General features: G+C 43.7%; 1 protein-coding gene across 2 annotated transcripts in view; it reads left to right on the forward strand.

The window, feature by feature from the left end:
- The window catches only part of dip2a (disco-interacting protein 2 homolog A), an 84661-nt gene that overhangs the window by 43657 nt on the left and 15951 nt on the right, over positions 1 to 25053 (forward strand). For both annotated transcript variants that reach the window (XM_069662671.1, XM_069662670.1), the window contains exons 2-14: positions 2265 to 2336; positions 7406 to 7525; positions 7610 to 7729; positions 13002 to 13274; positions 14395 to 14532; positions 18843 to 18962; positions 20020 to 20217; positions 20954 to 21045; positions 21268 to 21378; positions 22186 to 22309; positions 22397 to 22506; positions 22611 to 22713; positions 23740 to 23804. In XM_069662671.1, coding sequence (XP_069518772.1) covers positions 2265 to 2336; positions 7406 to 7525; positions 7610 to 7729; positions 13002 to 13274; positions 14395 to 14532; positions 18843 to 18962; positions 20020 to 20217; positions 20954 to 21045; positions 21268 to 21378; positions 22186 to 22309; positions 22397 to 22506; positions 22611 to 22713; positions 23740 to 23804 — 1646 coding nt within the window. The remainder of the gene's footprint in view (positions 1 to 2264; positions 2337 to 7405; positions 7526 to 7609; positions 7730 to 13001; positions 13275 to 14394; positions 14533 to 18842; positions 18963 to 20019; positions 20218 to 20953; positions 21046 to 21267; positions 21379 to 22185; positions 22310 to 22396; positions 22507 to 22610; positions 22714 to 23739; positions 23805 to 25053) is intronic.

Raw genomic sequence — 25053 nt, forward strand, 5'->3', positions numbered from 1 at the left:
GGCGGCAGGCCACATATTGACCTTTGACTCCTCCCATTTTTCCCTGTGAAAACTGTGTCAGTTTTTCAATAAGTATAGATGCACACTCTTACAGAAAATATTGCGATCTTTTGGTGCGTCTGATTTTTATGTGTTTTCCATTGTTTACCATTGAATGCCATTCCTCCATATTTAATGACAAAGCTGTTTGTTCTCAGATCAAAAGATTAGCTTCACCGAGACATAACTTGATGGATCAGTGTGTGCTAGGGGCCGCTTCGCCACGGCGGCCTCTGGCCAGAATTTGGAGCCGCTGCAGAGAATAGGCCTCTATTGTTTGGTTGTCAGGCCGGCTGGCTGCTGTGGTGCGCACACTCAGGCACGCTGGCACACACACACACAGACATATAGTGATGTACACACATACAAACAGAGACACTTATCACCAGAAAGAGTCACTGTCAGGTCAGCCGGCCCGGCCTGTGGACAGCGCTGTATTGTTGTTAGCCTCCAGCTCTCCTGGACGTTAACAGTGCAGGCATTCAGCCGTTAGTGGTGACTCAGGAGCAGCGGGCAGCACGGCCACCAGTGTGACCAACAGCACCTGCCTTTACACCAACACACTGCTGTGGTGTCAAAAGTGTGACATAACAGTGTATGAATATGAAGGTCAGAGGGAACAGAGAGTGTGCTTTCATGAGCCGATAGAGGTTAAACACATGAATAAGTACAAGAAAAAACGTATTCCCCACGGTGGGATGAAGAAATGAGATCACATGGGGAGGACTTTAATCAATTAGTTCAGATGAACTTATTGCTTTTTCACTTGACCTCAACCCTAACGACCCCCAGAGAGCCTGTATGATTCCTATTCATCAGACTTCGGTGGTATCCTCCTGTGGGAAATCTTACCTCTGAGCTCTTGCTGTGACTTTTGTGAGCATTTCCAGCTTCCTGCCAAAACAATATGTCACGTCAGTTGTCTGTTTGACTTTGACACTCCTTGCAGCCCGGCTGTTTGACTGGCATATTTTCCACGAGGCCCCTTCTCCTTCTTCCTCCTCAGCTTTGTTGTTGGTCTTTTTATTAAACATCCATCTGTAGGGGTGTTTGAGCTTGTTGGAGAGGTCATACATAGGAGCACATATATGCATGGTTTGTGTCTTTGAGGGGCCTGTCAGTCAGCCCTCTCTGAGTGAATCAATATGTCTTTTGTGTGCAAAAGAGCGAGGCCCCACCCCATTCAGCCTCAGCCCACAACTGTGTCAGATATGCAGAAACGCAATAACATCTTACATCCCCAAATCAGCCAAAAGCAGCCAAAACATTCAAGTCAATGACCTACTTCTTTTTCTTTTTAAAACGTCTCATGTGGACACGGATGTGTTTTGACATTTGTGGCATGTTGATGACAGGATAATTAAAGGATGAGTTCAGTTAAATTGTATTTTCCGGTATTCTTTCTTTTTGGAGAAAGGCTGCAAAAGTTGGTAAATGTGACTTATCGCGTCAGACAATACAAACAGTGCTGAGGTTTTGTGTTGTCAGTTTCATCTTATTCTTAGTCCTTGTAATAATAGTTAAACGCTTATTCTTGCTATGTCTACACTAACCTGCCAATACTGACAATCAGCTCTGTCGCTGCTGCAAGCTATAGACCTTGCAGCATCTACAAGCCATAATATTTACCTTATCTCTCCGTCTCCTTCTGCCCTGTTTCCCTCCATTTATCGTCGTTAAATTCCCGACTTAAAAACGCTTCTACCTCGGTATTCCTCTCAAATGAGGCCATTAAAATAACATGCTGCTAGATCTTATTTAACAGACTCTCTTCTAATTATGTGTCAGGAGACAACTGAGGCAGATTCAGTTCATGCTGACATCAGCAGTTTTTGTTCTTTTGGTTAAAACGCTGCGAGGGAAAATGTTCCAGACGCACCAGACAAACGATCTTTTAAATACCTCTTGCCTTGCCGATGTTATCACTCAAGTATTCAGTGGGATGTTCACCGCAGTAACATATCTATCATCTGACATACTTAGGTATTGCAATGTCACTTCCTGTGTAAAGGTGAGAGGGTGAGAGCTGGTCATCTGCAAGCACAAGCCTTCTCTGGTGCCCCGTGGTGCCAGTGTAACTGTGTGATCCTGAGCCATTTGTGCACACACTCACACACACACACCACCACGGCACAGCCGAGCTAATGACTCATCTCTCTGCCCCCCCCTTTCTCTCTCTCTCTGTCTGTCTGTTCCTCTGTATTTCTCTGTCTCTGTCTGAACAGGGGACATCACTCAGAAGGGCTATGAGAAGAAAAGAGGCAAGCTGTTGGCACCGTACATCCCACAGATACAAGGTAAGCCACACAGGCCTGCAGGAAATGTGCTGTTGATGTTTGCCTGTTAGCATAGCAGTTAGCATAGCATCCTTGCAAGTGCAAAGAGAATTAAGAAAAGTGTCTTTTAATGTTAATAATGAGGATTGTGAGAGTGACAAACCTTTAGCCTGCAGTAATTTGATGAAAAGTTGCTATTTTAAACAAGCTAATTGATCTACAGATAGCAGATTAAACATTATATGGTCATAAAGTTGTCTTCAACGATACAGTGGAGGCTTTTTTATCACATTTATACTTAATATGTCTCTGCTGGTGTGTCCTTGTTTCTTCGGGTCAGGACTTTAACTACAGTCCTCTGACCCTCGGGTGTGTTATTAATGCCATCGCCCTGCGTCAGCCATATATCATGGTGTTTGTAGAGGCCCAATGAATATAGGTGCTAACCAAGCGTGGACAGTAAGACGTACTGTAATAGAGTTGTAAGTAGAAGGTGCCTCTGGGGGAATGATAGCCGGTCTAGACGAGGTCTCATTATTTTTGAGTATGTTTGTGTGCTGCTCTCGTAATGCGAAAGCTAAGCTCTTAAAGGGAAGTTAACTTTTCTTACATAATGCTATCGTGGCTGTCTTGCCTTAGCAGTGGTTTTAACTTAAGAAATCAGAGCGCTAAGAAGTTTCCCAAGACTATGTTGCTACTCATTATCTGTCTTTTTCTGTTGTATGCCGCTATAAGCATGTATCAATGCAGGGTATTTTTAGCCCGAGTCAAGCAGTCAGTCCCAGCCGCCTCGGGCAGACTATAAGGTCGGGGTGGTTTGTGGCAAATCCCAGTGCAAATTTATTGTCTGAGCGCCTCGTGCTTCTCCGTCCTCTACCCGGGGTCCATGGCAGTCTTTGGTTTGGCGTGCTATCCCAACACCAAGCCTCAGTGGAAACAAGAGCCTGGCGTGGGCCGAATTCAGAGGCCTGTTATTTAGCTTGGGCGGATCATCTCCTTCATCCTGTATCTTTCTCTTCCCTCCGTCTCTGTCCTCGTTATCGTGGATTTATGTGCTTTCCTTCTGTTGTTTATTGTTAGATCCATTCAGTCTGGATACAAGAAGGGAAGTGATAGATTTAGGGCTGCAAGAGCTTTCAAGTGAGTGGGATTCTATATTTACAACACACGCTTCCAGCTGGATGAATACATGTGTTGGAAATTAATGACACATCCATCCAGTATGATGAACCGGAGGGTGAGGGTTAAACAGCTACAGGGTTGAAATAGGAGACCGATAGACTAAAGGCTTCTGAGCTCCATATAGAATTTCATAAGCTGTTTTACTGCCTTATATTTCACAGTTGTCATACTGTAGAGCTGTACATGTGCCAAGTGCAATAGAGGTTTAACATCTACAAGAGAGCTGATTAATTCCCTTTCTGTCCTCATGGTGAACTTTGAGAGCAAGTCATTTATTGAAGAGTTGACCCTGCTGGAAGTCAAATATGTCGGAGTATTTGTTAAGTAAATGTAAAGTTTATCAGCTTCAAATTGAGCTTTGTTAAGGACTCTCTTTGGTTTAAACAAACGTATGTTGTGTCTACATTCTATCTTGATTCATGGCTCTTTTTTACTACTTTTGTTTCCTGACCGTGAATGCAGCATCATCCATTCATTCACATTACCCTCATGTCAAATACCCAATGTGAACTTGTTGTAAGCCATTAACCAAGCATGTTTTCTCACAAGGAAGTGACACACAGCACACGTGCCGTCGGCCGCCGCACCGGTTAAAGTGTCAGCATCAGACAGGTGCTCAAAATTAATCAGGGCTCGCTACGAACCAATAACAACATCTGCTGTGACGGAGCACGCCTCTGATTGGCTCGGTGTGGCTTGTCTCTGAAGTGTGTTCTGCCCAGCAACCGGGTCTGGTGTCCTGGCTTGTTTTATAGACCTGTCTCCTCTGGGAGCTGGGGGAAAGGCTGTTGTGTGACCGGGCTGTCAGAGCAATATAAGGGACCAGCATATATTGATGTGTTTATTCATGCTGAGGTGATGCTGTGTGTGCGTCTGTCATACTCCATGCATTATGCGTCCTTAAACGTCCTCCTCATTAAACCTTGTGTTTGAAAATCTTGTTTTTTTGAATAGATTTAGTGAAAGCCTGTGAGAATGTCGCTCAACATTTCCCTGTGTGTGCTGCTACAGTATGAGAGTTGCTGACTGTGTGGAGCTCACTGATCCTCGCTAAGCTGCCGCTGAAAAGCCGGGAGGGCTGGCGGCTGGTTTGCTGGCCCGGTGTCTGACTGGTCAGCCAGCTAGGTGCTGGATCTAGCTGGTTGAATGTGGCATGGTACAAGACTGTCCTCAAAAGGCTTTTCTCTATTGGGTACACTTGAAAAATCAGCCACTATGTGTGGTTCAGTTGGTCACAGGTCAGCGAAGGTCGCAGCATCACAGCAACTTCAAACATGTCCACAGTCTGGTCCTAGGCAGGGCCGCCAATAAGGTAGGGGCCGAAGGAGGAACTTTGTTCATCCTAAATATGAGCAATGATAACATTTTAATTCGAACATAAATACTCACCATTTCGAGTCGATCTTTAGAATCTCAGGACCTTAGACTTCATTGTCAGCTAAAAATCAGAGCCAGACTGAAGGGACAAGCGAAAGCCCGGAGGCTAACGTTACAGGTAACCAACCAGGAGATAGTTAGCAACAGTGAATGCAACACCACACACCTACAATAATAATAATAATAATAACTTAGACTTATATAGCGCCTTTCATGGGACTCAAGGCCACTTTACAGAGTAAATAATGAGCAGACAACAGAAGAAAACAAGCAAACAAATAAGGCAGAAAGAGAAAAATAAAACCAGCACTGAAAAAAGGGGAAGGTGGTGAATTGTAGTCCAAAGGCCGTGGTGAACAGTTGGCTCTTGAGGGTGTGTTTGGTGTCCAGGGAGGCATCGTTGCGGATCTCTGCAGGCAGAGAGTTCCAGAGGGTGGGGGCCGCTGAAGGCTCAGTCCCCAACAGTTCGGAGGCGAGAGAAGAAGAATCATGTAGACTTCCTTAATTTAACCCCAACACTAAAGTATCAACCCACTTCAACTTCTGTGGATAATCATGATGTGATGCCTGTTCCTGTGCCAATATTGCCTCGGTCACTTAGTAAGCACATGATGGCTCATTCACTGAACCTGCAGGGGTCCAGCCACTTCTGTAGGCCTGTCATAGGTGCTATTAAACTACACTGTAAACCTCTCTTTTCTACAGTGTGATTATATTTGCAGTCACACTTGATCTCTGCAGGGGATGTCATGTGTTTTTATCTCAGCTTAATCAAGTTACTGTTAGTATAAGTAGGTCACTCTCTGTTCATATGAGGCCACTCATTCGGCTATAATTTAGGAATCCTCCGACTGTAATTCTAGGTTTAAATATTTCTATACAAAACTTTCTTTTCCTAGCTTTCTTTTTCCTAGCTGTTGTGGGTTTATTAATCAGTCCCACAGATATGAATTTGTCTGAATATCCCTGCTGGCTTCTATAGTTGCACTTTTTTTTGAATAATTGCTCATCTTTGTAGCCACTAAAAACACTTGAGCAGCCCTCCAAAAGTGGAGGACATCCAACAAAAGATGAACTGTATTAAGATGTACCTAAAAGATTCTATTACACTCATGCAGGTCACGCTAATGGGTGGTGCAGCAGGGGTAACCACAACAGGAGTGGAGTGGTGGCACTGGTTTGTGCATTCCAATGTGTGCAAATTTTAGCATTAGCATGCAGTAAGTCGCTCTATAGATAGAATTAGAGACAATATTTTACGTGTTTTCTAGAGATAGACCGATATGGTTTTTTCAGGGCCGATACCGATTATTAGTAGTCAAGGAGGCCGATAACCGATATTTGGAGCCGATATTCATTTGCAGTAAAAGTGAAAATATTGGCGTCAAAACTTTGAATAATACAAACTCCAACACTTAACTTTGTTTAAATGCCTTTAAGCATATGTTTATTAAACAAACAAACAAAAAGTGCAGGGAGTTCCCAGGGTCAGCAGCATCTCTTATAAAGGTAACTGAAAATTTAAATAAATAAATAACTTCCTGAAGTTTCATAAAGTAAATAAAACAAAGTTAAATCAAATTTGCAAAGAAATGAACTCTTATCGGCCGTCGGATTAAAAAATTTTTTTTTTTTTAAATAAAAAAAAAGGCCGATGCCGATATGCATCAAAATGCCGAATATCGGCGCCGATACTCGGTCTATCCCTAGTGTTTTCCCTGTATAAAACACTTGCATGAACCTAAGCCTTCGATACATGAACATCTCTTTGGTTTGTGACGTCATGTAACATATGAATATTACATATTTATATGTGCTTTTAAATCATACAGAACAGTATCTGCAATAACAAGAGGAAGATGAAGGTTTTCTGTCAATAATTAATGGACCAAGTGTAAGACTTGTGACGGCTCATGAGCATTCTCCCACAGATTAATCCTTGCATACTAATCAGTATGGGAGCACGAGAAGATGAAGTGAAGCCAGCGATAGAGGACTTCTAATGGAGCTCAAACTGTGACCTTCCTTCAGGCAGTAGTCTTGGGTTTCCCCGTCTGATTCTAACCACTAGTTACTTAATGAGAATTGCATGAACACAGGGAGGCTGGCTAGTTTGAGAGTTTAATCATTTTTGTACGCTTTAGTCAGAAGATGTTGTCTTTTTGACATTCATGGTGCTTAATCGCCTCCTCTCTGTTACGACTGTGTCATTTGCATTCGCTTCCCTTGGAAAGCTGGGAGGCGGCTGGAAATCTGCGAGAGAGGTTGGATTAATTAAAGTGAATACTTTCTCAAATCCAAGCAACTGTATTAGAAGAAAGCAGCCTTAATAGGGATTACCATTAAGCTTGTAGATACTTGATCTGGCAATACTTGGACATGGAGTGCTGCTCTGCACATTCTGCAGAGTGGATGTGCTCACATTTCTGATGTTAATATATGTGCTTATTTGGCTTCTGAGGAAAATGTAATTTAGTTGGTGTCCTCTTTTAAGCCGCCCTGTCCCTTTTTTTGGTCTCCTCTCTCTGCAGGTGTAGATCCGTCTCTACAAATTGACAACAGGATCCAGGCCTCCTCCCAAGCAGTTCTCCCAGGTTCCAAACACAACAAGTCTCGAGCGTCCAACACCCGGGATGAACGCTTCAGATCTGGTAAACACATCTCCAATGCCGCCTGACAGTTTTAAATGCTCTTCTTTTATGCTGTAGATTAACTGTGTTGATGTTTTCTCATAGATTTGCACACTGAAGCCGTCCAAGCAGCTCTGGCAAAGTACAAAGAGAGGAAGATGCCAATGCCCTCCAAGAGACGATCTGTGTTAGTTCAGTCTTCTGTCGAGGCATGCACCCCGCCAGGTGAGACCTCTGCTCCTGTAAACCCGCTGTTCACCAAGGGCAGAGTTTGTCCTGTGCACACGCAGCCCGGGTTTACGCACACACTCGCTTGTTTACACGTGTTCCCATGAGGAGCGTAGGTTGTGACACTCTGTTGTGTCCAGTGATTGAAGGTGATGTCGTTGCTACTGGAATGAAATGTGGAGTTTGATGAATGTGTCCATTCTTTGGCACTATAAAGGACTCCGTTTGCACAGTCGTGTTCCCAGGCAGGCCTTCCCACATGAGTTGCATAATGGAAACATAATCAGATTTTTAACATAGTGTTAAAATGTTGACCTTTTGCCTGCTTTGTAACAGCTTGAGTTGTGTGGGCCAGTTCATTTGAATACTTTCTGCAATCTGCTGCTTCTTTTTGACATGTGCAAAGAAAGACTTCATTGTGTCGTTCATTTCCTAAAAATATTTTCAGCATCTTCCAATCAGTCAGTGAGATATCTGTGTAGGATTTGGTAACAGAAAAACTTGCCAGCCTCTCAAAACCCTGCAGTGGTTTTATCTTTGGTGTATGAGAGTTAATTGGTGGGGGGCCTCAGAGCCTCATGTCCTGGGTAAAAAGAGAGAGGACACAGCGGTGGACCGAGTAACCGGCTTAAGAGCTCAGACGTTGGGGTTTGAACGGGAGAAGGAGGGGTCGTCTTCATGGTTGTTTTCAGTCACTCTGAGGGATCTAATGTAATCTACTGGGGGAAAGTGCTTTGCAGCAATAGATGCCAGTAGCCTTAAAGTAAGTTTGTCTGAGATTTGATCTCAAATGCCACACTTCAGGTGTATCAGAGGTAAAGGTTTTTGGCCACAGATGGCGCTGTAGAGTAATATTTTGATGAATAAGTATCCCAGTATTGTTGGATTCAACTTACAACACATATTGATACATTCTGTCCTTTTCAATCTCTTATCTGGCTAATTTGTGGCATTTTTAGACAGCCAGTCAACACAAGTTCATTCAGTACAATGGGGCCAGATTGGATGGTAAAAGACGTATTTGAACAACTTACATTAAATGTAACCAATGTGGCAATCTGTTAGAGTACAGGGTGCACAAACATTGGAACCTTTACATGTTAAACCATAAACTTTGTTATCACGGCTGTGTTAAATTCTTGATTCTGATTGGTTAACCACAGCATTCCAAGGTCTGTTATTTCTCGATAACAGACCGTTGTTATGAAGAACAGACCGTTGCTAGGGATGCAGCTCTAATCACACAATCTGGAAGACTTTATCAAATCAATCCGTCGGTAATTTTGATGTCGGTCTGTTTATAGTGTGAAAAAAATAAAAGAGACGAAACAGCGGAGAGAAAGAAATAAAGGTTTAACGATGCAAAAACTGAAGGCTACGATAGAGAGATCAACAAAACTGACATTAAACATTAACATGACACAGAACACTGTACTGGATACGGCGGTGTTTAAAGACAATGAATGGAAAAGAAAATGTCAACAGACTGACAGTGATGAGACAGAAAACCTCAGTCAGGTGTTGAGCTGATTCCTGCGGTCACGTTCACCGTGTCTTACTTCACCATCAACTGGAAATGTTTCCATTTGATGTGAGTAAAAACTGCTAGCTTAGCCCATTTTAATGTGCTAATTTTAGGAAGGCTCCAAAGTTGCTATGGACACAGCTCTACTGTGAGAGTTACAGAGTATTTTTAAACGGAAAAATGAAATATAATCATTTTTAAATTAATAAAATCATTTCCAAATCAATATTTTGGGTCAAATATTTCATTTCGTAATTAAAAAGCTGTGTAAAACGCGGGATATCACAACACATTATCCCTTACTTGAAGGTAATGCTGCTCAATTAATAGAATTTTAATTTAAGTTATGATTTTGGCTTCCAACGTTTTTTTGTTTTTTTTAATCGTGTTAAAACGCTTATTTTGCCGCACTCCATTTCGCAACACGCGTTTTGTCCTGGGATATAAATCCAGCGCATCCCTTTCCCTCAGCAGTGACCTTTTCCCCGCCCACGCTCACTCGCCAGGCTGTAGGCATGTAATTCAGTCTGAGCCAAGATGACGCAGAGAGAGCCTTTGGTCAACAATATTTATTTATATATTATATCATTTATTTTATTTATTTATTTAATTTTTACAAGTTTTTCAGTTGAATAATGTTTGAAGTTCACGAAAAAAGTTATATAAATGGTTGCTGTTCCAAAATCAATGAGTAATCGTTTTCAATAATCGGGATCTCAATAATTGACCAAAATATTGGTGATTATGGTTTTTGCCATAATGGAGCAGCCCGTTGAAGGTGAACTCTGGTACGTAGGTGGAAGACATTTGGATCAGACATTCAGAATACCTGCAAAACATTTGACATTCCCATTAGTTAAACTTTGCATTTAGTAGCAAATGTAAAATGAATGAAGTAAGATGATAGCTGCATGCTAACATTGTGAATGTGTTAGCATGCTGATAATAACATTGCTTTAAGCCCCTCTGTGCCCCCGTGTACAGCATCATAGTCTTAGTTTCAGTACAATCAGAGATCTTTATAAAAAAAATCAGTAAATGTGACATAGATGAAGGAGCTTGAACCTGGAGGCTCCAATATGTAGGGTGCCATTAGTGATTAGTACGTACCATTATGATGTTGATTTAACCAACAGAAGTGAACTGATTTTCTATACAAAAAGGTCAGTGAAACAACAAACAGCTAAGCCAAAGCTTTATTAATATACCCGTCTCTGTTTGCTCAGAACACAGTGTTTAATTGGTTTATTATTAGAATACCTGAGCTCTCTGAATCTGCTCCTATCTCTGCTTAGTCTCTCTCTCTCTTACATCCCTCCTTACCTCCATCACTTTCTCTGACTCACTCTCCACCACGTAGTCCTGTTTTTGTCTGTTTATCTGTGACTAATACCTCTTACTCTATTTCAGTTCCTTTCCACCTCTCTATTTCTACTTTGCATTTGTTCGCTGACCCCCTGCTTCCCTCTCCCTCTGTGTATGCGTGTGTCAAGGTTACTAAGATAGGGAGAGAGATTGCAGTGAGGCAGAGGAATAACAAACAGAATCATAAATGCGAGATAGCCCCCGTGAGGCCGCTGGTTGTAGAGACATTAAATTTGAAGTTGTTCTAATCAAACCTCCTCTAGCTTTCCTCGACAGCCTCTGCAAGGCCACGAGTGAGCCTGAGGAAGGTAGTGGTGATTTTAATAGCTTCTCTAATTGGTGGACTTTACTAGTAGCTACATACTGTGAGTGATTAGGACCCCGATTAATCACATGAAGGCTCATTAGTTTGGAGAGCATCATGCTGATCACACACACAGGCTAAATGTGTTTTCTAAATGTCTCCCTCTCATCCTCTCAGTGGACTATTTCCACATTATGAATTTTTGAATGGTTTGCTCACTTTAACGTAATAATTTGAGACGTGTGAATGACTTTAGGGGGCTGAAGGGAATGCTTGCTGTTTACTCCATCGATGGTGAATTATTGGAGAAAGTGTCACCTTTCTTGGTAATTTTAAAAACAGTTGTTGTTTATAACTTCTGTCTATAACTGTTCTTAAGTTGATGATCCCATTTAGCTCTTTTATCGCACTCATTACTCTACAGATCTCAGACTGGCCTGCACTCGTGTAACTTCAGTGATTCTGAATTTTAAAAGCTTGGTAGATGAAGTGTTCATTTTGAATGATCCTTACCTTGCTTTGATGTCGTTCCCATTTGGGCTATTTTTGCTCTGACCAACTGCTCACAGTTGCCTCAAGGGAGAGACGGTGAAATCATCAGTGACTGGGTTTGAGTCCAAGCCATGTTGACATGAGCAAACACGACGCTTGTTTTATGTTTTCTCTTAGAAATACATTAAATTTGGTTTGGCTACTTCAGTCTGTGCATGTGTTGTGTTCAAGTGTAAATAGAATGTTTATTGACATTGTACAGGTGTATACAGTGAAATCACACATGGGCACACACAAGTTCAAAACATGCATACATACCAATGACTGTATAAATAGATGGACGACGCATCTCCATCTGCTCTCATTGTACGTAATAGATGCCAAAATAGCCCCCATCATAGGAGCTGCCATCTTGCGCTGGTGGCAACATTTGGAAACAGAGTTTCTTCTTGTGTTGGTCTGAAGCAGACGTTCACTGTAGTGATTGTTTTAGTTACGTCTCCTCTCACTGTTCCTCCTCTACTCTGCTAATCCAGAACTGATCGGCTGCAGGAGCCGTATTTGTCAACAGAGCTGTCAATCATCCTTTTTACAGCATCAAATAATTAATTAAAAATACACTTGTCAGAAAAATTAACACTTGGACATAAATCAGCAGGATTATAACTAGCTATAATGACAGAAACCATGTTTGAGAAAAATGTATTTGACATGTATTTTGATTTTATAGTTTGACTCATCTTCCATCTGTTAACATGGAGGAGGCGGGCTTTATGACCTATACTGGAGCCAGTCAGCAGGGGGTGCTCAACATGTTTTGGCTTCATTTTTAGGGAGCTGTCCTGTCGTCCATCTTTTTTATACCGTCTATGATACACACATACACACAGAACCTCGTATTGCATAGATACATTGCACTTTTATAGTAAATAAGATAAAATAACTATTGCACTTGGGGAAAATAAAGACTGTAAAATTCACAGTATTGTACAATGCGTTGTCTATGACGCCCTTGTGCGGTGCAGTGCAGTGTTCAGTGTGGTGATGGTCATTTTGCAGCAGGCATAATGGTTTCAGTCAATAATATGTGAATGTACATACACACACAAAAATGAAAACCCTCACATCCTTTCTGTCTTGAACATCCAGAAGTCAGCAATAAGATTCATGAGATGTTAGCACTACTTTATGTATAAAAATTGTTTAGTTTATAACATTTCTCTTTTCACTTTATCATTCATATATTGTATAATTGTAGTTTCCGTGGGCTGTCTATGCCTGATTGTAAGTGTAGGTACTTTTGTAGGCAATCAAATATCAACTACATACTCGACCAGTGAAGCCATAAGGTATTTAAAGGCCAGCATCTCCCACCCTAACAAGCTACATCTCCATCAAAATCATCTGGCCATCCCTCTACCTTATATGTACTCTCTGCAGTATGTATAAGTAGAATAAAGGATCATCAGCATACACAATAAACCCTGCAGTCATATTGCTCATTTTCTTGATGACATTGTAGACAGCCCCATGTTTTTTTCCCACTTTTGTGACGCTGCCCCTTCTTGACCTGTCAAACACAGACACCTCCTCAGCGTCAGAAGACGAGGGCTCGCTGCGCCGGCAGGGACGTCTGGCCACCTCAACGCCCTACCAGGGCCACGGCCACCCGGCCGTTGAGCACTGGTTTAACCGTGTCATCCAGGGTTCGTCCACTTCATCCTCCGCGTCATCCACCTCATCCCACCCGGGAGGGAGATCTGTCACCACCACCACCAACACCACTGCCCACGCGGCCCTCAACGCCAACGCCGCAGCTACCGCACTGGCGGACCTTATGGCACACACCCAGCTAGGTCAGTGACACAGACACACACGTCATCACATCTCATTTGGCCGATGTGTATGCTCATGTCACATTTTCATAGATGAAGCGCTGTTATTCAGTTAGTCCTGAGGTGAATACCTCCTTTTTTTCTTCTCTGGGAAATGTTAATATGTGTAGTTTGGTTGTGAGACGATAATCATAATAGGAAGTTATTGTAGAACAAGAATGAGAAAATGTTTGATGCCGAGCGAGGAAAAAGTATTGGAAGCTTTAAATTGTTTTCTCAGCATTCTCAGCAATCATTTGTGCCGGTACGAAGCTGGTAAGAATCCTGATTTGAATTTTATTGGGGTAACCCTGATGGTAAAATTAGATTCACAAACCTTTTACAATATTGAATTCCTCCATCTATTTATATACATGAATCATAGCGTTGCATTGTTTCTGCATTCTATTATAACATCCCAATCATAGATTTTTTAAAATGTGATATTTTAATCTGTGTAATGTCACTCAGACAGACACACATCTGCTGCAGGCGAGGCCGCATCTCCCTCAATAACACAAACGTACTTAATGAAACAGGACAAGCAAGCAACAGAGTTTAATTCATATCTCTCTAGTTAGTCGCCTCCGTCTGCCATCTCACTGTCATCCAGTCATGTGAAAGGCTTCACAGCCACTTCCTCGTCAAAACTCCCCCTCTTGTAGCCATCGAGCGTCACAAGCTAGTTAATGAGATTCAGTGGATTTATCTCCATCCGTCTCCCCGCAGCAGCAAAGTGAAACGGCGTCTTGCTCGTGTATGTGTGTGTGTGTGTGTTCATGTGTGTCTCTAAGTGTTGCCGGCAGAAGGATATCCTATTAGGATGGAGCTGTCTGATTTCTGACCAGCTCGTCTCCCCTCAAGGTTGCTGTCGTAAAGTAGCGGCGGTGACTGAAGGAAGCTGTAAATAAATCTCTCGTATTATCCTGTAACTCGGCCTCTCAAACTTTGACTCAATCTGTCATTCACTCCATGACGAGTAGACCATCATAGATGAGCTGTCAGATCGGTTATTTTTTTAAGATTTTTATTTAGCTACGATCACCCGAAATAAGGCCTGGCGTTTGACCTTGTAAACCCCCTGACGCCCCACTCACCACAGATAACCACTCAGCGCCCCCCGACGTGACGGGGCTGTCGGAGCGCTCCTCGCTTCACGCAGAGCGGCCCCAGGTGGCCTCAGTGCGAGGCGTTTCCCGCGGCTACAACCACCACACCAGCGTCATGGAGACTGCAGATGGTGAGTTTCCTGCTCAATCACACACACACACACACACACACACACACACACATAAACACCGTCACCTCCCTTTCCCTTTCTCCCCTGCTGTCTGTCCCTCTGTCCTCTCATCAGTCAGTCTGTCTCAGACTGGCACAAGCTGCTGACTGACCCTCCTGTGTTGCCATGGTAACATTGCACCTCTCCAAAAACCCCGTCTGAAACGACACGTGTCTACCTTAATGCCTAATATGTCATTGACACAACGACAACACATAATCAATAATGATTAAACGAGGGACGATGTTTTTTTTTCAGAGTGCTAAAAAAGGAAATAAATCCTCATTAAGGCAGAGCTGTAAACATATTATTAGAGGCACTCAGTTGTTGTCGTGTTGTTTGTGAATCAGTGCATAAAATGAACAGCCCCCAAACATCATTCATCATTCAAACAGTACCGTCTACCATGCACCCAGTATTGGGAATCAGATGCAGTGCAGTGTAGCGTGGTGTAGCGATGGCTAGCCTGTGAGATCAGACGTAGATGATGTGTCATGTGACATAATCAGTGCTCAAACCCAGATGTTGTATGAAAGACGGATGCACCAAGTTTATTTTCTTCACATAGTTACCTCGGAAGACAATCTGGTCGACCATCCTGTGAAAGCAGCGCCAATGTATTCCTGTCACCCTTCCATCTCCATTCATTCAACATCACAGCTAAAAACACTGCTTTGAATTAATGTCCAATGCGTGCTAAGCTAGCAGCCAGAAAACTAGAGCACAGCTCGAGCAGAGCTATTTTCCTCCTGCCATCCATCCTCTTTCATTAAGAAGGTGTCTGAGTTTTAAACCGGTCCACCTCGCTGACACTTAGAGAGGAAGGGATTTGTTAAATCTGTGGATGTAAACTGTTATTTTTATCCTTTTTGTCTGGCTGCTTGGTGTTCAAGATCTTTCAAACCCTTATTCCTTATGCAAGTTTTCCCACGTGGATCATTAAAAAGTGACAAAAATAACTGAAACAGCATCAAATCCCTTTATTGTCATGCACAACAACAGTCTGTCTGAGTTTGTCTTATGAATATTCTCACCTCACATTTGGCTGCTGGTCGGCTGCACACATTCACACGTTCACACACATTCACTCAAGTTAGCAGGGCTTTTTCATTGACGTCCCGATGTGTCTCTCCTCCAGGCTGTGAGTGGAGAGGTGAAGGATCCCTCAGTTTAACGGATGGTATTTATAACAGCTCCTCCAGCTCTGTGGCAGTCTGCTGTATGTGCACTCTGCTGCGTGTGCATTTGTGTTTGTGTGTGTTTCTGCCTTCGCCTCAACTGTCAGGTCTCGCGCCCGCCCCAAACCGTGTGAGATTTCCAAAAATATATGCAAAGCTGCAGAGAATCCAGTCAGTAGATTCACGTGTCTGTATGTGTGTGTATGTGTTACTGAATGTGTTGCAAAGGCTTTATTATCTGTAGCATCTCTAAGCATTGTCTAACATGAATACTCTTCTGTTACTGTGTGGTGTAGCTGTTCAGTCAGGGTTGTGAATAATTAGCATGTTGACATTCTGGTTTCTGCTCTCACACTGAGACACTAAGTCTCGTCAGTTTATGTTTCTCACTGTATTCTGTGACACGAGCTTGTTAGCCTGAAGCCACACGCGGGTTCAGCCGTCTGGCGCTGTGGCCATTTCAATAACAACTCATAGCTGGGTGTAGAAATCAAGCAACACAGTTACTTTGGTTCCATCTGTACTCAAATACTGACGCTGTATGTTTTTGTTTCTTGATCGAGCACGCAATAGTGGATAGTGTGGTGCATTTTTGTCAACAAATCCCATGAAAAGCAACAATTTGAATACCAAGTGCTGTCTGGGTACACAAAGCCTGATATAGCTTCTTCCTTTGTGCCACTGGACTCCATCGTCATCACAACGATGAGCCACTCTGTCGCTCTGAGTCACATGTTTCTAAATTAGGACAAACAAGGGCATTGGAGTTTATTTTAAGTAAATCCGCCATACGCTGCACCATATGTTCTAAAGCACCAAAAGTGTATTAATTCGCTGCTGAAAATAGTCCCCAACAAGTGCTATATTTCCTTGTTTTATAAAACCTTAATGACCCATCAACACCAGAGGGTACTGACGACTCTCAAGCCGCTTTCCCACTGGTCAAAAAACCTGCTAACACCCGCTAACACCCAGCTTTTTGGCTTAATGGGGAAGGCTACAGTCGGCATTCAGACCTGGGTCAAGTGACTCTGAAGAAGACCCTGGTAACTATCGCCTCAGCTCTGAACGGCATTGATGGGAACACAAAACCCAGGTCGACATGCTAATCCCCCCCCACCTTTCCGGCGCAATGCTACGCTCCGTCAGTAACTTCTGCGACTCCTTGTCATCTCAGCTACGAATTTCGCCTGTCCCCGTCCAAGCAGCTCTCGAACATCGTTCTAAATTTGTCACCATACACAGACTAAATGGGTAATGGATACAATAGAGACCTAACCGCCGTAACAGCTTCACTGTTTACAAACCCTGTTTCGGGCGCGTTTGTGACGTCAGATGGTGACGCAGCAGAAAAGAGGCCGACAGGAGTATACTCCACTGGCAATGGGAAAAGAGACAATCATTTATAAGTGGGGCTTTTCGTGTGTGAAAAACCTGCGTCAACGTAGCATACGTTAGCATACTAATGACCTACTAGCTCTGTCCACCAGTCAGTTTAGAACTGAAGAAGACTTTCGGATCAGAGGTGAAACGTCTTCAAGAACTTCAACCAAGTCCAGTTGCCTTTCGGATTAAGCTTAGAATTACCATGACCTGGATGACGGAGAACTTTCACAGGCATAAAACCCACAATGCCTTGCTGTTTTAGTAAATAAACCGACATATTGTGAACCGCTTTTAAAACATTCTTCTTCATTTTGAGGAGGAACGAGTTTGGCTTGGGGCTTAAAAACCACAGACCGTGTAGAGGTTTCAAAAGTAAAAAAGAGAAACATCATCAGTTTTAGGTTATTTGGCTTTTTATTGGAAAGGACAGTGAAGAGTGACAGGAAATATGGGGAAGAGAGAGTGGGGATGACATGCACCAAGGGGCCGTGAGTCGGAGTTGAACCCATGCGTTGAGAATATTGCCTCTCTACATGGGGGCGCCTGCTCTACCGACTGAGCTAAACTGGCACCTGCAGTTTTGGTCTTTTAGTAGCAATTGTTAACAATATGAAAATGTTAGACCTGGGATGGCATAAGCCCATGTTCGACAACAGTAACTCAGCGCTGTGAATGGATAAAATATGAAGTCATGGAAATGTTAATTACAGTCATCGCAGGGCAGGTCCCGGTTGGTTGGGATATTAATGATCAGGAGGCTTGAGTGGGTGGGGTTCAGGGCCCTCAGATGTTGTCCTGTGTGTCTGGGGCTTTCTAATTGGCCCATCAGGTGCAGCGCTGACCCCCACACGTCTAACTCCCTGTACATCTGTCACTGCACGAGGAGGCAGAGTCTGGCTGAGACGGGCTTATTATAGTAAGATAGATCAGGCCGGCCGTGTGCAGCTGTGGCCTTCGTCTCCTGTGGCTGTCTGGAATGTCTGACGAAGACCACCCCTCCCAAACTAAGTATGAATTCATATGGAGGAAACGATGTCCGGTAATGGTTGGAGTTGGCACATACTCATGTCCAAAATTAGAGGGACATTTCTTTGATCCTAACTCTGCTGTTTGTCTCTTTTCTCTCAAAGGTCCATATCTCTGCTATTTTAATTAGCATTTTAGCATACATGTTAACGATCTGCCTAGCCTTTAGCCTCCCACAGTTATAATTTTTGCAGAGCGTAACGAAACAGAGACCTTTTCAGACATCCCTTGAATCACTAACTTCAAAGAGAAAAGCTTTGTTGCTAGGCAGCAGGCTAGGGGGCTCCTCATTTCCTGCTTTATTTGACCTGCGAGGCTTGTCACTGACAGTATCTTGATGGAAGGACTGTAACCTTTGACCTCCAGGTGACAGTAGAGGATCTAAAGGTCTGCTGTTGCGTTGTCCTGCTGCAGTGTGAGTCCCAGCTGGTTGTGCTCTGTCTCACTAGAACTCCACACTGACCTTTTCTCCTTTATCTGTTCTCCCTTCATCCATCCTTCTTTCACTTTATCAATCTCTCAATCTGTCCTCATATATTTCTCCTCTACTGTATCTCCTGCCTGCTTACATCTATTACATACTCTCCCTTTTCCATGCCTGCTTTTCTCCATATCCTTGTCTTGCCATGTTTATATCCCCTCTCCTTCCTTCTTCTCATCCCCTCTGATTTCATTGTGTAGGTGTTCCAGTCAACAGTCGTGTCTCCTCCAAAATCCAGCAGCTGCTCAACACCCTGAAGAGACCGAAGCGGCCGCCGTTGCGAGAGTTCTTCGTCGACGACTTTGAGGAGCTTTTGGGTGGTAAGCTGGCCTGGAAGTAATAACATTGCTTCTATTAAAACAATAAATCATGAAAAAGCATCACACTTTCTGCGGCGTGATCAGCATACTGATCAGAGGCTTCTGCAGTTAAAGGAACCATGATATTTTGAATGTGACAGCCACGTACGCTTCAAGTCATTTTTTGCAGTGTTCTTTGGATTTTTCCAGCTTCAAAATGTATCAAATACTTGTCGAGATAAAAATGTCACACTGACCTCGCCACACCTCACAAATACACAGTCATGGTACACTTTTAGAACATTGGGTGTTATTTTGCAGCAGAGACCACCAGGTGTGTAAGGGGAGCGGAAATAATGGGCACAGAAACACCCTCAAACACACACACGTTCAGTGGACCAGCCCTGTGTAACCATTTCCTCCATTCCAACCAGCCCTTCGTGGTTCGGGTGGTACTCTGCCAGGCTGAACAAACACAGTGAAAATGAATAAGCAGCAGGAATAGTAATACATCAGCAGGTAATTGTGAAACCTCCCCGACTCTGGCACACAAACTGTGGCATGGCAAGCATCGGCGTGAGCAGAAAAACACACAGAGCTGAAATGACAGCCGGCTGGACTCTATTCGTGAGATAGGCTGTTTTGTTTGGCTGGGACCTTTTTTGCCAGTTCAGGTAAACAGTTCTGGATATCACTAAACCAGAGAGTCCAGGAGAGAGTGAAGGGAAGATAGTGGTGGAGAGATAGAAATCAAATCAAAGGGCAAGTAGGTTGTTTGAAGGATGGATGAAGAGAGAAACTCAAAGGAGTTGGTTTCCGAGGTGACTGACAAAGACGCGACACATCCCACCTTTTGTCCTCCTCTTTCATCACTCCAATCTCATTATTTTCATTCCCTTTATCACCCTGCCTTGCTTTAAGAAAGTTGTGTAATTCGCAAATTCTTCATAATTCTCATAACATAATGAGACGTATCTTTCCCAAATAGCTGTTAGCACCAGTACACCAGCTCCTCCTGCTTTGTTGCTCTACATGCCACCTTCAAACTGACGTCCTATCTCTTTCTTCATGTATTTAGTCCAACAGCCAGATCCAAACCAGCCAAAGCCAGAAGGCCAGCAGATGAGTCCCCTCGAAGGAGAGCCTGTAGGGGTGGTCAACAAGTGGCCTCCCTCCTTACCAGCGGCCTTACAGCGGTGGGGCACCACTCAGCCTAAGAGCCCGTGTCTGACGGCGCTCGACAACTCTGGCAAGCCCGTCTACACGCTCACCTACGGTAGGGATCACATTCATATATTCTTTTTGGGTTTCTCTCTAGAAATATTTGTACAAATAAGTGTATGTTTGACACAATGACTGCGTATATAGATGAACGACGCGTCTCCATCTGCTCTCATTGAACGAAATTGAAGCCAAAACAGCCCCCGTGATAGGCGCTGCCATCGCTGTTGACGTCGTTTGGATCCAGAGTTGTGCAGTAGAGATCGGCGGGTGGAGCCACCGTAGCCACTTCTGCTAACCAAAACACACTTAAACAGCAATTTAACAGCAGAACAGCTTCTTGTGTTGGTCTGAAGCAGACGTTCACAGATATGGAAACTTCAATGACTGCAGTGATTGTTTTAGTTACGTCTCCTCTCACCGTTCCTCCTCTACTCTGCTCATCCGGAGCAGATCGGCTGCAGGAGCCATATTTGTCAACAGAGCTGTCAATCATCATTTTTACAGCATCAGATAACACAAAAATGAACACTAGAACAGAAATCAGCATGATAATAACTAACTATAATGACAGAAACCATGTTTGAGAAAAATGTATTTGACGTGTATTTAGATTTTATAGTTTGACTCATGTCCCATCTGTTAACATGGAGGAGGCGGGCTTTATGACCTGTACTGCAGCCAGTCAGCAGGGGGCGCTCAACATGTTTTGGCTTCACATTTCGGGAGCTGTCATGTCGTCCATCTTTTTATACAGTCTGTGGTTTGACGCTGTTTGTTCACCTCTGTAGGTAAGCTATGGACCCGCAGTCAGAAGCTGGCCTACACCCTCCTCAACAAGCTGAGCACCAGAAACGAGCCTCTGCTGATGCCTGGAGACAGAGTAAGTCGTGAGATCAAACTGTGGTCAGTTGTTACATTCCTTGTTGCACGCTGAGGCGTCTCAAAGGACTTTCAGAGTGCAACAGTAGAATAAGCTGATTTTCTTAACCGCCGGTATAACCAGCAGCTAAAGATGCAAAGCCTGGATTCATACCAGTTCTTTTACTTCAAACAGGAACTGTGTAACATATGATGACACATCCTGTGTGTGATACACCTGCAGGTTGCACTTGTTTTCCCCAACAACGACCCTGTGATGTTCATGGTGGCGTTCTACGGCTGCCTCCTGGCAGAGCTGGTACCTGTGCCTATCGAAGTGCCGCTGACCCGGAAGGTAAACGGCAAATACATAATCTCCTTGGAGTGTGACAACATCTTTCACGTGTGCTACACAACCAGTGAGGAGCGGCAGTGACCCCTGCTGGACATACGACCCCTAAATGATCAAAGGGGAGAATGTGCACAGTTGCTTCTATGTTAATGTGTAATCCTGTGATAATCACAGAGCGTTATGATACATTGCAGCTTTCAGCACATCCATCAGCTCAAACTCACATTAGTTACACACTCTGAATAGTAATGCCTGTTCTTCATTGTCTTTTATAAGCATGCAGTCTGCAGATGCTGTGTTGTAATAAATGGGATTTGAGTGAGGTGAAATGATGTGTAGCTCCAGTCAAAATATTAGATCACAGGCCGAGTCCCTCTCTCTTCTCTCTGTCTGCCAACACATTTCCCTCCCTCTCTCTTTTCTTCTTCTTTTCCCTTTTTCTTCCTCGTTCTTTCTTTAATCCCATCCAATATCTCCTTTCTGCACAGTGTGGTTTGCTCAGCATGCGTCTAGTTTTTAGCTAATTTGGACAGCCAATCAAATATGAGTGAGAGCGTGTCAGATCTTGGGCTTTGATGCTCAGCAGTTGAGATTTTAATAGCGATTGGCCGCCACTCTGCTTTCTCACCTGCTGATGCTTTGATGCACGATGCTCCGAGGTTTCATTGCCCTTCTTTCTCTCCCTGCTACTATTCCCACATTCCCTTAAAGCTTTTATCGTCTGAATTGTATTGTTTTAATAAATGGTTGTTGGAGTGATACTGTTTCCAAAGTTTACCAGTACAAACTTCATCCTCTTTGGTCCTCCAGGATGCAGGAAGTCAACAGATCGGCTTTCTGTTGGGCAGCTGTGGCGTCACGTTGGCGCTGACCACCGACGCTTGTCAGAAAGGCTTGCCTAAAGCACAAACAGGGGAGGTAGCTACTTTCAAAGGTACAGCCTGTTTTATATTTTCCTTTTGACTGCCTGTCTGTATTGTTTGATTTGTTTTGAAGTGACTTCATGTGTCTGTCTCGGCAGGCTGGCCGAGGTTGCTGTGGTTTGTGACGGATGGGAAACACGTCGTGAAGCCTCCTAAAGACTGGTATCCTCCTATACGGGAAGCCAGTAACGACATAGCATACATAGAGGTAAGTGTATTTCTTTGATGCTCACTCTTTTTTCATATTCTTTATATCTCATTGTTTTGGAATTATACTGTTCAAATGTTTTATGTGTTTTTTTTTACCTGCAGTATAAAACCAGCAAGGAAGGAAGCACCATGGGGATCACAGTGTCCCATTCAGCCATGCTGGCTCACTGTCACGCCCTCACACAGGCCTGCGGCTACACTGAAGGTGAGGAGGACACTCTGTCTCTACTGATACATGATTCATCTCTGTGTTTTCTCAGCCATTTTCGGACAGAAAGTTTTATAAACTGCAGCTAAAGAAGGAGAAAGTAGAGAGAGAGATGATCTGATCCAACGGAAGAGCTACCGTAGCTCAAACCGCTCAAAAAGTGAATGCTAGTTCTGATAGAAAGGTGTCAGAACACACAGTGCATCGCAGTTTCTTGTGTATGGGGCTGCGTATCGGCAGAGTAGTCAGGGTGCCCACGCTGACGCCCGGTCCACCATCGAAAGCACCTACATTGGGCATGAGAGTGTCAGAACTGGACCCCGAAGCAATGGAAGAAGGTGGCCTGGTCTGATGACATCATGTTTTCTTTTACATCATGTGGACGACCGGGTGCGTGTGCATCGCTTACCTGGGGAAGGCATGGCACCAGGATGCACTATATATGATACATGATTCATGTCTGTGTTTTCTCAGCCATTTTCTGACAGAAAGTTTTATAAACTGCAGCTAAAGAAGGAGAAAGTAGAGAGAGAGGCGAAGAAAAGGACAGCCAGCTTAAGGAAAAATTAAAATGGGAATATGCAAGTCAAATATTTATGGAATAGCTGTTTTTTTCGTATTGATCCTGCAGGTTAGATAATGTAGAATTAATTCATCTATGACATTACCGAACTTCCCCTTAGAGATCCCAGAGTGTAATTACAGCCCAGAATGATAAATGCAGCCGCTCAGCTGGATGTGTCTCTCTCCGTCAGACCTGGGTCAGGTCTGCTTAAAATGAAAGAGAACATAAGGCACCTCCTTTACTCCAGTGTCCCAGTTTAGCTCTAAATAACTCCTAACTGCAACACCAGACCCTTGAGACTCTCCGGGGCTGTTTCTGAGTCTGAGTTTCACTCAATCCTGCTACAATCATTTAATTATTTTGTGTTTAAATTAATAGGATGATGTGTGATTGCTCCAGTGAAGAATGTCAGAGAGAATGGCTCCTAATCTTTGTAAAATCTGCTCTTTGATTCGCAGCTGAGACCATAACCAACGTGCTGGACTTCAAGAGAGAAGCGGGATTATGGCATGGTGTTCTTACTGTGAGTGAAGCTAAATGGATGCTTATATAAACTAAAATATAAGAGATCTGTGCTCAGTTTGCTGTTAAAGTGTCAGATTTTTCTGACTGACTTCGTTCCTCTGAAGGCTTTCCTGAAGGCCAGAAACATCTTATCATAACTCAAGAGATTGGAAGCTGTAAATATATCCAGTTTCTTCTAACACAACTGGTTTTAAACATTTACATAAGTTACATAAAGCGCATACACCGATCAGCAATAACATTATGACCACTGACAGGTCAGTGCCTACCAAAAGTGGTCCAAGGAAGGAAAACCAGTGAACCAGCGACAGGGTCATGTGCGGCCAAGGCTCATTGATACGCGTGGGGAGGGAAGATTTGCAGTGATCTGATCCAACAGAAGAGCTACCGTAGCTCAAACCGCTCAAAAAGTGAATGTTGGTTCTGATAGAAAGGTGTCAGAACACACAGTGCATCGCAGTTTGTTGCATATGGGGCTGCGTATCGGCAGAGTAGTCAGGGTGCCCACGCTGACGCCCTGTCCACCACAGAAAGCACCTACAACGGGCATGAGAGCATCAGAACTGGACCCCGAAGCAATGGAAGAAGGTGGCCTGGTCTGATGACATCATGTTTTTTTTTTACATCATGTGGACGACTGGGTGCGTGTGCATCGCTTACCTAGGGAAGGCATGGCACCAGGATGCACTATGGGAAGAAGGTGAGCCGGCGGAGGCGGTGTGATGCCTTGGGCAATGTTCTACTGGGAAACCTTGGGTCCTACCATTCACGTGGATGTTCCTTGGACTTTTACTTTCAATGGTTCATGTATGGTTTGAGGAACACGACGAGTTCAAGGTGTTGACTTGGCCTCCAAATTCCCCAGATCTTAATCCAATCGAGCATCTGTGGGATGTGCTGGACAAACAAGTCAGATCCATGGAGGCCCCACCTCGCAACTTACAGGACTTGAATCTGCTGCTCACGTCCTCACAATACCTCAGCACACCTTCAGAGGTCTAGTGGAGTCCATGCCACGACTGGTCAGGGCTGTTTTGATGGCAAAAGGGGGGGCCTACACAATATTAAGCAGGTGGTGATAATGTTATGGCTGATCGGTGTGTATGACCTGCTAATGCATGTTTGAATTCCTAAAATGACACAGCAGTAGCACGAACATGCTTCCTTTATACTCTCAGCAGGAGGTGATCAACACTTGTCCTGACTCGCAGCATGTTTGCAGTGCCATCATGTAGCTACGCAACAAC

The sequence above is a fragment of the Semicossyphus pulcher genome, unplaced genomic scaffold (assembly GCF_022749685.1).
Source record: "Semicossyphus pulcher isolate SPU_LCO1_2020_fin unplaced genomic scaffold, fSemPul1.0.p SCAF_15, whole genome shotgun sequence".
Classification (NCBI taxonomy): domain Eukaryota; kingdom Metazoa; phylum Chordata; class Actinopteri; order Labriformes; family Labridae; genus Semicossyphus; species Semicossyphus pulcher.